Below are 15,876 nucleotides of genomic sequence, written 5' to 3'. Positions count from 1 at the left end.
CATTACACACAGACTGATATATTTCAAATGTTTATTTCTTTTAATTTTGATGATTATAACTGACAACTAATGAAAATCCCAAATTCAGTATCTCAGAAAATTAGAATATTACTTAAGACCAATACAAAGAAAGGATTTTTAGAAATCTTGGCCAACTGAAAAGTATGAACATGAAAAGTATGAGCATGTACAGCACTCAATACTAAGTTGGGGCTCCTTTTGCCTGAATTACTGCAGCAATGCGGCGTGGCATGGAGTCGATCAGTCTGTGGCACTGCTCAGGTGTTATGAGAGCCCAGGTTGCTCTGATAGTGGCCTTCAGCTCTTCTGCATTGTTGGGTCTGGCATATCGCATCTTCCTCTTCACAATACCCCATAGATTTTCTATGGGGTTAAGGTCAGGCGAGTTTGCTGGCCAATTAAGAACAGGGATACCATGGTCCTTAAACCAGGTACTGGTAGCTTTGGCACTGTGTGCAGGTGCCAAGTCCTGTTGGAAAATGAAATCTGCATCTCCATAAAGTTGGTCAGCAGCAGGAAGCATGAAGTGCTCTAAAACTTCCTGGTATACGGCTGCGTTGACCTTGGACCTCAGAAAACACAGTGGACCAACACCAGCAGATGACATGGCACCCCAAACCATCACTGACTGTGGAAACTTTACACTGGACCTCAAGCAACGTGGATTCTGTGCCTCTCCTCTCTTCCTCCAGACTCTGGGACCCTGATTTCCAAAGGAAATGCAAAATTTACTTTCATCAGAGAACATAACTTTGGACCACTCAGCAGCAGTCCAGTCCTTTTTGTCTTTAGCCCAGGCGAGACGCTTCTGATGCTTCCTGCTGCTGACCAACTTTATGGAGATGCAGATTTCATTTTCCAACAGGACTTGGCACCTGCACACAGTGCCAAAGCTACCAGTACCTGGTTTAAGGACCATGGTATCCCTGTTCTTAATTGGCCAGCAAACTCACCTGACCTTAACCCCATAGAAAATCTATGGGGTATTGTGAAGAGGAAGATGCGATATGCCAGACCCAACAATGCAGAAGAGCTGAAGGCCACTATCAAAGCAACCTGGGCTCTCATAACACCTGAGCAGTGATCGACTCCATGCCACGCCGCATCGCTGCAGTAATTCAGGCAAAAGGAGCCCCAACTAAGTATTGAGTGCTGTACATGCTCATACTTTTCATGTTCATACTTTTCAGTTGGCCAAGATTTCTAAAAATCCGTTCTTTGTATTGGTCTTAAGTAATATTCTAATTTTCTGAGATACTGAATTTGGGATTTTCATTAGTTGTCAGTTATAATCATCAAATTAAAAGAAGTAAACATTTTAAATATATCAGTCTGTGTGTAATGAATGAATATAATATTCAAGTTTCACTTTCTGAATGGAATTAGTGAAATAAATCAACTTTTTGATGATATTCTAATTATATGACCAGCACCTGCATGTATTTGCAGTTTTTTGTGTTAGTAAAGAACTCAATCATATATATATCACATATATTGGTTGGTTGATTTATTCATTTTTTTATATTTTGGATTTTTAAAAACAAGTAGAAGTCGTGTTGAATGTCATTTTACCTAGGTGAAATGGCCACAGTTTTAACGTAAGACAAGGAATCAGGTTGAATGGAATTTACGTTTGTTTTACACAGAGTGAACGACTTCAACATGAGTTTAGCATGTGTCAGAGTTTAGCATGATGCTAATAGCTAGTTAGTAGACGGAGCAGCGAGAGATGAACTACAGTGCACCTTTTTGTCTGTACAGTACATGATGCGTGTGCACGCGCGTGCAGTCAGCGGACATGAGAGATGCGCGTCAGTCAGCAGAGACTTGCGGTACGGTGGACACACATGCCAGTATAAACGAGCCGAGAAAGACAGTCTGTGCGCGCTCACGTTTACATGTTTACTTGCGGCTTTGAATGTACTGACGGCTGTGACGTTCTTGCCCGCATCACGGGCAACAGAAGATCGGCTTGGAATCGGCGAGACGTGAGACTGACCGGCCGGTCACCGGTCAGGCCGATCATACGAAAAACCGGCCGATTCCGATCTCTTGCCGGTCAATCGGTGCACCTCTAGTTCAATCAATTGATATAGATTGGAATGCACAATAAAAAACGTGATTTTTGATTTTTTTTTAAAAACGAAGTTATCTCATTTTGGAACCAAAAAGGAAAAAAGATATTACTGATTGTTAGTTCATGTAGTTAATGCATTCACTGATTTTAACAAATACAACATTATCTTAAAGTTATATCAAATAAAGATCCCAGAAACATGCCTGACAGTTTATAAGAGTAACAAATTATCACATTCATATTTAGCAACTTTATCCAAATCAAACTTTTTTCCCATGACGATGATGGTGTTATTTATCATCGATTTGTGTCCAGCAAATATAGAAAAAACACTCCTTTGAATTGACCTTCATGCAGAGTTTTGTTACAACTCTAATCAAACACATCTCAGGCATCTAAACACAGTCCTTGGCTTCGCTTTACAATTAAAGGCAGGTGTGGTTTAAATCCCTTTGGAACCAAAACCGAATTCTTTTTGGCACCTCAAAGGTCTGGCCTTCCAGAATATTCCATAAGCTCTGTAGTAGTTCTCGTAAATGTCTACCATCAAAAGTGCCTTCATCACTTAGGAGATGCACATGTGTGAAAACGATGGTGTTTGCTAAAATAATAATTAAAGTTAAGCTATAGCAAACAAGCTAGTCATAAACCTGACCTTTAAAACCCACAACAATCATCTGCTTATCACACGCGAGAGACTCAACACAGTCGAAACAGCTAATGCAACGTCTGTCCTCACATTGTTACATGTGAAAGAGGTAAACATTGGTAAACATACATATACCTCAGTACTGCGTTAGCCTATAGAATTAGGTTACTAGCAACCAAACATTTTACCAGGTGTTTTAGCTTTTATCTGGATAGTTAATCAGTCATGCATCTTTGTACAGCAATGATCATGCTCTATTAATACCTGTTGGTAATGCTTAAAATCAATAGACTTTAGGCTGTTTTCAAAGAATTCACAACACTCAGGAAACCTATTGTAAAATGAGAGTTTTGGTTATTGCCTGCGCATGAACTTCGGTCTTGTGTCTCATGTTTTGTTAACATCATCTTTTTTTCAAAGATGAATGTTTTCCTTCTTATGCCATTGCCATTAAACATTAATGAAGAATTTGTACGGCATGACAAATTTAAACCCATAGTAGTTATTCATGTGTTCTTTAGGCATTTCTGTAACATAAAACTAATAAATTCTGTCTTAAGTGACAGCTTGTTAATAAATGTTTTCTATAATTTCACATATTTTTAAAGTGATAGTTCACCCAAAAATGAAAATTCTGTCATAATTTACTTACCCTCAGGTTGTTCCAAACCTGTATAAATTTCTTTGTTCTGCTGAATACAAAGGAAGATATTTGGAAGAATATCAGTAACCAAACAAATCTCATCCCCCATTGACACCCATAGTATATATTTTCCCGAATATGGCAATAAATAGGGGATGAGATCTGTTTGGTTACTGACATTCTTGTCTCATATTTTACATATAATGTTCAAAACTTGAACATACTAATTGTTAAATTATTTGTTTGAATTATAAAGACTGTTTGAAATAATATCAATCTCAATCTCAAAAATATTTTTTTTTCAGCATGATGCAGAATAGCAGTTAAGATTACAGAGTAATCTATATGCTGCATTCCAGATCATTCTCAAACTATTTTTAATTTAAAGAAACATTAATAATCTCCATGATGGTGACTTTAATAATTTAACAGAAAACAACACTATGTAAACAACATTATCTGTAGTCGCCCCTTTCCTTTTCTGGGACAACTTAATTACATATCATGGATAAGAGCCTACCCTACACTTAAAATGAAGTTTTTATATAGTGGTACAGTAGTTGGATTGTTTTTAGATAAACTATAGGTACAATGGTGGTGTGACTAAGAAGCATAGAAGGAAGAACTGTAGTGACTGTGACTTGTGTTCTATGTTAGCAATTGGAAAAGTATATACAGGACATAGTAATTGAATAACTTGAGAGAAGGATATCAGGTGTAAATAAAGGACACTAGCTAAGTTAATAATAATGGTGGGTAAAAGCATAGATAAATATTGAAATGTTTCCATGTACTTTTATTAAGAACAGCTCCAAAATTGTTTTACTAAACTTCCACTGAAGACATATGTTTTTAATAGGCTGACTTGAAAAGGTTAAATTGTGTCTCAGTCATTGCTTGTTTTTTTAATTGTTCCCTGAAGTTTTAAGCTATAAAACATGGAACCAATTTATATAACCCACATTCTATCACCCAGGCATTTAACAGTTGGTATACAAATGAGAAAAAGTATTAATGCAAAAAAAACCAACAACGAATAGACCTAATAAGTGAAGTCAAATGTGAACATAGCCTCAAGTTTATGTTTCTCAGATTTAACTGATGTTCCGTCAATGAAGGTCAGGGAACGACCATTGGACTTTGCCGATAACCACCTGTTGAGTTTCGGGGTGTAAAATTCAAGAGCAGACAGTTGCACAGTATACTAGAGGGGAGGGCAAACGGAACATATAAAAGACTCATCGTCACTTTTAACACCACATATGAAATCGTGTCGCCTGCTTCATGGAATAAATTATGACAAGAAGCAGTTCATAAAGTCAATGAAAACCTGCGCACTGGATACATAAAAAAGTGATCACATTTTCACGCTTTTGTACGCTGTATGTAATAAAAGCAACAATGGACCCAATTCTTGAAGTTGTGGCTTTAACTCTCGGCTTTTTGAGTTGGATAATGGTTGGCGTTGCTATTCCTAACCGTTACTGGAAAGTCTCCACCATAGATGGGACTGTTATTACAACTTCGACAATTTACGAAAATCTGTGGATGTCATGCGCCACGGACTCGACAGGAGTGCACAACTGCCGTGAATTTCCATCCATGCTTGCACTTTCTGGTAGGAAATAATGTTGACTTAGGCTATAAATTCACGAAGATGAGCAAAATGCAAACAGCTCATATAGGCTAGGCCTATTCAAATGAGGAAAAAAAACTATAGACTATTGCACACAAAAATGTTATCGTAAAAATAATATCTGTGGTATTTGTGTTTTTCTAACGATTTTTTAAAATTATTTAATTTAAGTTCAATTTAATACCACATTTATTATTTTATTTTAATACGAATAGCCTATTTAATAGCTTACAACTGTATATTTCTCCAGGCTATATCCAAGCGTCTCGGGCTCTTATGATCGCCTCAGTGGTGTCTGGGACTTTCGGAGTGGTGTGTACCCTCATCGGCATGCAGTGCTCTAAAGCAGGTGGAGAGAACTACGTGCTTAAAGGCAGAATTGCCGGTACCGGTGGCGTATTTTTCCTTCTTCAAGGTAAAGCACTTTAAACTCAGTAGCTACGTGATAGTATTGTACACGCAATATTTTTAGACGCCAATTGTTACCACTAAATTCTTGCTTAAATCCACTTTGAGAAGGATTTATTGCTATGGTTTCTATGAATCTCTATTTTCACCTTAAAGGCTTGTGCACGATGATATCAGCGTCATGGTACGCGTTCAACATCACTCAGGACTTCTTCAATCCAATCTATCCTGGACAAAAGTATGTGAAATAGACTATATTTTTATAGCAGGTTTTATAGCAGGTATAGTACTCTAGAAAGAAAAAGAACAGAAGAAATATAAGTAACACATAGAAGGTTTTAAGTAGGCTATCACGTAAACCTCACAAATGAAGCAACTGGGTTATATCAAATAGAACAAATTCTGTTTGCTCATGGGATACGAAAGGAGAAATAATGCCCCCTGCTGTCTTCAACCTTTAACACCTATATCAAATAGTACTTCCTTGTGTTGTCTTGCAATGTTTACGCTACAGGCACTTATATTTAATATATATGTGGCTTGTTGAGGAGTGGTATGCTTAAATACGTTTTTTACCTATTGGACAATAAAACATGTACAAATGCCACAAAGTGTCTTTAAAAAAAATCCATTGAGTTAAAACCTCTTAATGATCGTTAAAAGGATAGTTCAAATGAAAATTCTGTCACTCGCTGTATAAATTTCTTTGTTTGGTTAAACACAAAGAAAGGTATTTTGGACAAATTTTTTGGGGGGGGGTGAACTATCCCTTTAAGTGTCTTGGATTTAAATTTGAAAACAGTGTTACATTACAGGATAATAAACAAAATATTATAAACTGACCTGAATTTATTGTGCCTCTGTTATTTTGTCTTGTTTTGTAGATATGAGATTGGAGAGGGTTTATATATTAGCTGGGCCTCTGGTACTCTAGCCATCTGTGGTGGAGCTTGTCTAATGTTTTCCTGCAAATTTGGCACAAAAGAGAAGAGGTAAGCTCTCTGTCTGTTTCACATTAACTCTTTTATCATCACCTTACTAACACCCTCTATTATCTTGACGCGTAATATTTTTACTTACCCTTTTGCCCATTCTGTGAATTTGTATTTGGGAGCAAGTTTAAGTCTAAAGATATTATATGAATTATTACCTTTCACTTATTATTCTCATCCCTTGTAGTGGTTACCCGTACCAGCCCTCACGGGGAACAGTCTACTCAGCATCTGCCTCCAGGAAAGACGTTCAGAGCACTTATGGAAGAAATGCCTATGTCTGAATGAAGCTGTCTGAGCTGATTTTATGTCCAAAAATATAACTGTTGACTGTTGATATTTTTATATCTGTGCTTTATCTGTGCAATTCTGTAAATATTTGTATACACCCAGACAGTTCTGTGGCCACATAAGAAATCATTCATCAGATAAAATGTTACCATGTCATTTTTGCAGTGCCAACATCTCAGACACAAGACAGAATTAATACCATTGACTTACACACTGAAATTACTATTGTGTATTACTGCTGTCCTCAGACTTTAGGTTTAATTTTGTATTAAAGCAATTGTTTAGAGAAATATATGATTATTTGTAAAAGTTACATGATGAAAAAATCTCTAATGGCATGATTGTCTTTGTCTGCATTTATTGTACCCTGTTTTATATTGTGTGTTTTATACAAACAATAAATATAATATATTACAAAAACAAAAAGCATGACCTAAAAATGCCAACATTCTGTTATTTAAGTTATTTTTGTCTGGTAGCCTACTGTTCTCATTTCTATTTTATTCCCCTTTACCAAGTTTGGTTTCTACAGTTTAATGCGCTTTTAAAGTAGTAACAAAAAGATGAAGCCAATGAGACATTTTAATTTTATTCTATCCTAAAATATTATAATTTTATTACAATCATGTAAACCATGTAGATTGCGCTGCGTTGTCAGTCCTTTTAAGGACGTGGGCGCGTCCATCCTGTGTGCTAAAATAATTTGGCCAATAGGACGGGACCACGTTTGTCGGCAAACACGGATGTGAACAGACTGTCACTGCACAGCTATGTAGGGCGATTTGAATTGTACGCCCAGGATGTTCAAAAACACTTCTAAAAGTTCCTAATCTGACAGCTGCTGTGAAGTTACTGCTACGAAGGGGTAACAAACTACCCCCTAAAATTACGCTGCACTTTTTTTCTCAGCACACCGGAGAGGATTCATATTTGACAGACACACGGAACTGACGTTTCGCTTTCTTTTATTCCACTCGGACGTATTTATAATCCGCACAAAAGAAACGTCCCCTTGCCAAGTATGTCTGATACGCAGCTGTTACGATGACCGGAGCATAAATAACCTCTTTTGTTGTATTGCACATTGTCAATCGTAGTGGAAGTACGCAGGGTTTTGTATCGGGGGTGTGAATACTGTGATTATGGAGTCGGGACGGCGGAGAGGTATGAGCAGTGTCATGTCATCTCTGTCTCTGCTCTGTGTGCTCCTAGACCTGCAGTTGGACGGTGAGATTTTAACGTTACTCTTTTTTTATACTCTTTTTTTTAAATCTCTAAACTAGAGTAAAGCGGTAAAGTCTCTACTAAATGTGTATATAAAATATCAATTTGATTACCAAAAATACATATAATTAATTGCAAATAAGTCCGCTTTTGAATAACAAAAGTAACGTTAACCCTTAAATACCGTAGTGTTTTAGAAGTAGTAGTATGGTAAAATCTCGTTTTTAGTACAAATGACATGGTACTACCATGGTATTTTTGACGTACCTTTGAGTAGCCTTCCATGTACATAACCTGTATGGTACAGGTGTTCTTGAAAGTGGAGAGCTTTAGACAGTAGTTTTGTTTCATTTCACCATAACGAGACAAACTGCTATCAGCATACTTTCATTTTTGTTTGGGCTGTTATTGCGAACTGAAAGGTAAAGTACATTTAATGAAGTGTAAATTAATTTAATTAAGTGGTTGCATGTCTTTTTTGGTGTGTAACTGATGTATAGTGCATCTGTTAACTAAATCCAATAGATAAAAATATAGCCTGTTTGAATTTTTTTTTTTCTTTCATTTCAGGTGTGTTAGGAGCCACACCTGTTGAGATTGAGCATCATTTGGAAATGGGTCGTAAGCTGCTGGCAGCGGGACAGCTTGCTGAAGCCCTGTCTCACTATCACTCAGCTGTTGGTAAGATATATGCTCCCACAAACATGTTAATGTTACTGCATCGGTTTGTAAAAATTCAGTCACGCAGATATTTGAATGAATAAAAGCATGAGCTTTGAATACACTTCATTAACAAATGCAAACTTCTTTAAACAGAGGGCGACTCAAAAAATTACCTGACATACTACAAACGTGCCGCTGTTTTCTTGGCAATGGGCAAGTCCAAATCAGCACTGCCAGACCTGACACAGGCAATACAGCTCAAGCCAGACTTCCTAGCTGTGAGTTTGTTACAAAAATATATATATATTGTAACAATTGCCCAGAGATTTTTTTTTGTTCTGATATAAAACCAGATAACATCAAAGTACTAATACACATTTACATTAACAGTTTCATCTATATTTTGTGTGTGATTTTAGGCCAGATTGCAGAGGGGTAATATTCTGCTGAAGCAGGGAAGCACCCAAGAGGCTAGAGAAGACTTTCAAGCAGTAGTAAGTTGTACTATTCCCTTATTCTATATAAGATCTTTCAATTTACCACCATTGTCCCCAAACGGCATCACGTTTGTTTGTATGCATTCTTTCTTTTCTATTTATTTTGTCCTGTTTAAAAGTGTTGTCTGCTCTTTTGACATGTCTGTTTCAGCTTAAACGTTCCCCAGACAATGAGGAAGCTCATGATCAACTTCACAAGATCGATGAGCTAGAATTACTCCAGGAAGAGGCACAAGAAGCCCATCACCGTGGCGACTATGTCACTACTGTCCAGGTGCTGGAGAGGGTCATAGAGGTGAGTTAGTTTGGAGATACATTAGGACAGGGCTATTCAATTAGTTTGTCATGGGGGCCAGTTCATGAAAAGCATCCCAAATGAGGGGCCGGAGAGATATGGCTTGCAATACGAGGGATGACACAATAACAATAAGAAATCAGTTTTATTTTTTCCCAAATTCTGTTTTTTATGTTTAAATTTTTCTGGATTCTGTGTTTTCCGTCCTTTACTATACAATATATTTGCCCACATGAAAAAATACTTCAGTATACTACAGTATTCACTTATAAACTATATTAAAAAACCTGCAGTAGATACGTTGAACCATACAGGGAAAAATAAAAATAGAAATAAAATTGTTTTTGTTTTTTAGTCTACTTAAATGCAAGTAATATTTTTTTATAATAAATTCTAATTTCGTATAATTTTACTAGCACATTTACTTTAGTTTACTAGGGCTTTAGTTTACTAAAGTAAATAATATACTCAGTGGTTGAACTATAAAAAAATCAAGAGGGATGGTGTGGTAAAATGTGGGTGTGTTATAACTTGTTCAAGTTAACCAGACTTTTATTTTGACGGGTCGACGCAAAGGGTGTTTGGTTTGACAGTTGCTTTTCTCACATGAAACCGGTCATGTACATGCGTTCTCTTAAAGCTCCACGAGCACACGCAAAACAATTGCAGATTACATATTTACACACCATGCCTGGATTCCGCGATTCAATCATAGGGTCCTAAATTAACTATGGGAATCCGTATGTTGTATTTTTGCCCCATAAGACACCCCAAGTATTTTTCTACATTTAAACATGCTGATGTTGTATTTTAAACGGCACAACAAAACATTAGTGCATTGTAAGACGCCCAAGCAGGCGTTCTACATTCAAACATGTTCATGTGTTGTATTTTAAAACTGCATAACAAAAAAAGAGAAATTCAGTGAAACAATATTAACCTACAGAGACGCTGTTCTCCGACGTGCTAGTCTCCGCCCTTGCCTCTGTATTTTTTAAATGGTGGGGCTATTCGTGCTAGCAAAATGTCAGAAATGAAACTAATAAAAGTTAGTCCATCATCGTCCTGTTTACCACGTCTCACAGGAGAGGCTGCTTGCTAGTCGCGCCTCTCTCCTAACGTCACGTGACTCCTGCTCTGTGCTGCTGCCTGCTGCAGCTCGTCATGAATGGAACAGACGCGCGTCAGTCCGTTGCCGACTGAACTAAATTTAGAGATTATTTTTCTTGAAGGGCCGGAACAAATTACATCTAGGGCCGCCAATTGAATGGCCCGGCATTAGGATTTCCCAAGTTGTATTTTTTTTGGTTAAAGGGGTCATATGACACGGCTAAAATGAATATTATCGTTTGTTGTAGATGTAATGCAATGTGTATACACGATTTAAGGTTCAAAAACGCTGTATTTTCCACATACCGTGCATGTTTGTATCTCCTTTTTGCCCCGCCTCTCTGAAACGATCAGATTTTTGCTATGTGCTATGATTGGCCAGTTAACCAGTGCGTAGTGATTTCTGACAGAAATGTAATGCCTCTTACAATATTTGGAACATCAGGTTCCAAAAGCAATTTTACATGTCTAATACATGCATGGGCAACTTATAGCACACCAAAGACACAGAAAAACACGTATTCGTGCCATATGACCCCTTTAACAAATCAAGCTCTTCCTTACTGAGGTTGCAGTGCTAAATAGTAAAAAAAAAAAAACGTGAAAGTTCAGATGCCTCTGGAACTTTGAAACCTGTGTCAACCTCTCTATCCGTTCTTCAGGTCTCTCCTTGGGACCCGGAGTCTCGAGAGCTCAGGGCAGAGTGTTACATCCGGCTCGGGGAGCCACGAAAGGCCATTATGGACTTAACTCCAGCAACACGTCTCCGTGCAGACAACCGAGCAGCTTACCTGAAACTTAGTCAGCTCCACTACAGTCTAGGCGATCATCATGACTCTCTTAAGTATGTACATACTCGCATTATAAAGCCGGTCTCTGAATATTGTCTGTTTCTTTTGCTATTCTCAGTTTGTTTTCTGTCCTCAGTCAGGTCCGAGAGTGTCTTAAGCTGGATCAGGATGATAAGGAGTGTTTTGCCCACTACAAACAAGTTAAGAAGCTTAGCAAGCATCTGGACTCTGCAGAGGAACTGATCTCAGAACAGAGGTGCTAGAATCTCTTGTTTCAGATCTAGGACCACTCACATTCCATTTCTTTAAATACATTTGGTTCAAATATCAGTTTTTTAGTATTGCCACAAATAGTCAACCTAATTGATGTCTTCTGCATGGCAGGTATCAGGAAGCCATTGAAAAGTATGAGTCAGTGATGAGTACAGAGCCAAAAGTTCAGTTCTATAGTAATAAGGCAAGAGAGAGGATCTGCTTCTGCTTAGTCAAAGTATGTACCCTTACACATCGATGCTTTTCACTTAGTCATATGCGCAAATATGTATGTGTTGTCGTCCCCGGAAAAGGGTTCATTGGATGTGGTTTCTCTCTTGTTTTCTTGTGAATCCTCTAGATGAAGAGTGGTGAGGAGGCTGTAGATATATGTTCAGAAGCTCACCAGAGAGAACCTCAGAATATCCACATCCTCCGGGATAGAGCGGAGGCCTACATCCTACTGCAGGAATATGAGAAAGGTAATAAAATGAATGTGTTAAATGATATGAAGATTCAAAATCATAATTTCTCTGTGTATTATTTTCTTGTGTATATAAATTAAATGAAGTGTTGTACTTTACAACTTATACTGTGTATGGTTACATTTGTGACAAATAAAACCTCTAGTAAAGTTTTCTATATTTTTGTCTAATAAAGCTGTGGAGGACTATCAGGAGGCTCGGGAGTTTGATCAAGACAACCAGGAGCTTCGTGAAGGTCTTGATCGAGCACAGAAGCTCCTCAAACTCTCTCGCAAGAGGGATTATTACAAGATCCTGGGAGTGAGCAGGTAAGGCACCTCAAAAAAAGTGACTCTTCTCTTCTCTAAACTCATCGCTAACATTCTCTACAATGCTTTGTTTTATTAAGTTGATGGTTAAATAGACTGGAAGGAGAGTGTTAAATTGTTTTTTTTTATTTGTGCTTAGGAGTGCCAACAAACAGGAAATAATAAAAGCTTATAGAAAACTGGCTCAGCAGTGGCATCCTGATAATTTCCAGTCTGAAGCAGAAAAGAAAGAAGCAGAGAAAAAGTTTATTGATATCGCCTCGGCAAAGGAGGTGCTTACAGATCCAGGTAGGAGAGATTTACTAAAGAAATTTAACCAAAGCAAATACATGCATTAACACTGTTTAACAGCTGTATGTGTCCGGCATATATGAGGATTATTGTTTTTTTCTTATTTCTGTACAGAAATGCGTCAGAAGTTTGATTCAGGAGAGGATCCTTTAGACCCAGAGAATCAGCAGGGTGGAGGAGGGGGAGGAGGCAGAGAATGGCCCTTTGGCTTCAACCCCTTTGAGGGTGGAAACTACCACTTCAAGTTCCATTACAACTGATAAGAGAGTGACTGATGCCGATAATAGACAATGATTCAGATTAACTTGGACACCTGTTATATGAAGCATAACTAGAGAAGGTGCTTGCTATCCTAACTGGACTGTGGTGGAACCTGAGACTTGAATCCACAGACTTCCTATGGAGAATTTACTTGATTGGGCAAACTCCATCTGTTTGGTGTTTGATTTCCCCTTCTTATAGACTTCAAATTTGAGCTGAAGGTTTTAGCTCAATATTTGATCTTTTTTGGATGTATGTGCCATCTTTCTTATTACTTCTCCTTCATGCTGTGCAGATTTTCTTTCTTTTTTCATTTTCTGCTGCTTATGTATGATTTCTCTAAATGACAGTACAGAATTTAGAGTTCTAGGTGTCCCTGACACCTTTAGGTCCTATTTGAATTTAAAGGGATTGTTTTCCCAAAAAATGCAAATATTGCATTCATTTGCTCACTCTCATGGTGTTCTGAGTAACACAAATGAAAATGTTAGGCATATGTTAGTGACTGACAGTCACCATTGAATGGGCTAGACTTATTGTGTTGAATGAAAATAAGAGCAGCGTCAACACTTAAAGTTGTTGGTGTTTTTTGAAAAAAAAGTCCTTTGAAACAGCATGAGGGTGTTGAAGTAAAACAAACAAACAAAAAAACAGTTTAGGTGAAATTGTCCTTTAATGATCTCCAGACTTACCTGGTTGGAATAGTTAAAACATTTTTGGCAAAGAAAAATATGTGACCCTGGACAACAAAACCAGTCTTTTGGGTCAATTTTTCGAAATTGAGATTTTTACATAATCTGAAAGATGAATTAATAAACTTTCTATAGATTTATGAGTTGTTAGAATAGGACAATATCTGGCTGAGATATAACCATTTAAAACTCTGGAATCTGAGAGCGCAAAAAAATCAAAATATTGAGAAAATTGCCTTTGAAATTGTTAATCAGGGGCACTGTGGCAGACTATCCACTCACAAAAATAAAGTTTTTATATATTTAAGGTAGGAAATTTACAAAATATCTTCATGGAACATGATCTTTACTTAATATCCTAATGATTTTTGGCATAAAAGAAAAATCGATAATTTTGACCCACACAATGTATTTTTGACTTTTACTAAAAATGTTCCCGTTCTACTTAAGACTGGTTTTGTGATCCAGGGTCACATATAACCATAAACTCCACACAATTCCTCTGTATTCTGAGAATACTGAAGAGTCACTGCCTGACCCCTTTGATTTAACACACAATTAAAGTGTTATACCAGAATCTTAGATTATAGTTTCAAAATACTTGTGAACCTTTACAGAACTTGTGTAAACGTTACAAGTTAGTCCGTATGCACTTTTTAAGTTAAATGTCAATCAACTAGCCTATTACAAGTAATTGGACATTTTATTGTTTGTTTTTTGGAAGATTTGAAACGGCTACTATGATTAAAGTTTTCTTTGAAGTTGTCTTGTGTGCTTGCTAAAGTTTGTTCTTTGCATGCAAAGTTAACTGATGATATTATTCTTTTATGTCTGTGTTTCTGTTGTTTTAAGATGAGAAAAAAAAACATGACATCTTTACAAAAAATATAAACTACGAGTGTCTTTTAAATGATTGATATTATTATTGTATTGTGTAAATGAGGAATACGTGTCACTTTTTATGCTGCAGACTCTCGTCTCGTATGTTCACTGAACAAATGCACAAAATATAATAATCATAAAAATCGTAATAAGCATTTAACTCACACAAAGTTAAAAATGAGTCTCTTCAACAATACGACTGAATGAGGCTCGTGCTTATTTACACGTGATCAGCTCTGCCTAGCCGCATCGGTTACTGGGGCAACCTGCGCTCTTCCGCGCACAGCTCTAAACAGTGTAGCAGCTAACAGCTTATTTAACCCGTAAATAGTTATTGATTTGAGTTTTTAAGTTTTCCCCTTTAACCTCACGTCGGTATTTAGTTTACAATGCTTCGTCCGAAGTATTTCACGCGGAAGGAAGTGTCTCTTCACAACACACTTGGAGATATATGGGTGTCTTACCTGGGCAAAGTGTACAATCTGACACCACTTGTGGAAGAAAATAAAGGTGAGTCACACATTTTATTTAATTAAAATTAAGAACAAGAAAAGCAGTTGTTTTCATAAAGTTCTGAAATATGTTTTTTTTTCTCTGAAAATCGCTTTCTAGGAGACGTGTTGTTGAAACCTATTATAGAGTGTGCAGGAAAGGACATTAGTCACTGGTTTGACCCAAAGACAAAGGACGTAAGTCACTAACTGATAACTATTGTAACAATTGGAGAAATTTGTTCAGATAGAATAATATAAAAACTAAAAATTAATAAAATTAGGAAAATTAAAAACAACAACAGATATCTCACAAAACGAAGGACCACAGTTGTGTTCATTGGCATTATTTTAATGTTTTAGTAAAATAACATATTCAGTTTTTCATATTATATCCATATGAAAAAAAAATTTTTTACTATCAAATGTTTTATATACATAAGGTATGCAAAAGTTAATACTGAACATTCTACATTTTTATATTATTATTATGATTATTATTGGGCTAGGGGTTTTTCAGTTCATTCTCAATGCTGTGTTTGTGTTTTGACGATCCTTATTTTTGATCACCTTTTTAATTAGATTCTCAGACATGTTGACCCGTTAACTGGCTGCATTAAATACTACACCCCTAGGGGGCGCTTTATACACGTACCCCCTCCATGCCCACGGACTGACTGGGCCAATGACTTCTGGAGACCATGGTGGAAGGATAACTGCTATGAAGTTGGGCTGCTGTCAGCCAAAACACGCTGGATTCGCATTATTAACACTCTTATCTCCCAGGAGAAAAGACTGGAGGTAAGCCAATGTTAACCTATGTTTTTGTGTGTGTGTGTGTGTGTGTGTGTGTGTGTGTGTGTGTGTGTGTGTGTGTGTGTGTGTGTGTGTGTGTGTGTGTGTGTGTGTGTGTGTGT

General features: G+C 37.1%; 3 protein-coding genes across 3 annotated transcripts in view; all 3 read left to right on the top strand.

Annotated features, from left to right (window-relative positions):
- Positions 1–4,002: 4,002 nt before the first annotated feature.
- On the top strand, positions 4,003–6,956 carry cldn15a (claudin 15a). The gene is made up of 5 exons (XM_057340754.1): positions 4,003–5,008; positions 5,277–5,441; positions 5,591–5,672; positions 6,319–6,426; positions 6,614–6,956. The coding sequence occupies exons 1-5, from the start codon at positions 4,792–4,794 to the stop codon at positions 6,708–6,710; spliced, it is 669 nt and encodes a 222-aa protein (XP_057196737.1). The 5' UTR covers positions 4,003–4,791; the 3' UTR covers positions 6,711–6,956.
- A 514-nt stretch (positions 6,957–7,470) lies between these two features.
- On the top strand, positions 7,471–14,351 carry dnajc3b (DnaJ (Hsp40) homolog, subfamily C, member 3b). Its single transcript, XM_057334030.1, has 12 exons — positions 7,471–7,944; positions 8,512–8,622; positions 8,758–8,882; positions 9,024–9,098; positions 9,253–9,396; positions 11,169–11,350; positions 11,434–11,553; positions 11,682–11,787; positions 11,911–12,031; positions 12,210–12,342; positions 12,482–12,630; positions 12,748–14,351. The coding sequence occupies exons 1-12, from the start codon at positions 7,860–7,862 to the stop codon at positions 12,891–12,893; spliced, it is 1,497 nt and encodes a 498-aa protein (XP_057190013.1). The 5' UTR covers positions 7,471–7,859; the 3' UTR covers positions 12,894–14,351.
- Positions 14,352–14,857: 506 nt separating this feature from the next.
- Positions 14,858–15,876, top strand: part of LOC130558941 (cytochrome b5 domain-containing protein 1) — a 2,355-nt gene continuing 1,336 nt past the window's right edge. The window contains exons 1-3 of the mRNA XM_057341690.1: positions 14,858–14,978; positions 15,081–15,157; positions 15,542–15,760. Coding sequence (XP_057197673.1) covers positions 14,858–14,978; positions 15,081–15,157; positions 15,542–15,760 — 417 coding nt within the window. The remainder of the gene's footprint in view (positions 14,979–15,080; positions 15,158–15,541; positions 15,761–15,876) is intronic.

This window comes from Triplophysa rosa, linkage group LG1, assembly GCF_024868665.1.
Source record: "Triplophysa rosa linkage group LG1, Trosa_1v2, whole genome shotgun sequence".
NCBI classification, from domain to species: Eukaryota; Metazoa; Chordata; class Actinopteri; order Cypriniformes; family Nemacheilidae; genus Triplophysa; species Triplophysa rosa.
The sequence above is the reverse complement of the archived record's forward strand: the minus strand, read 5'-3'. Positions and strand labels throughout refer to the sequence as shown.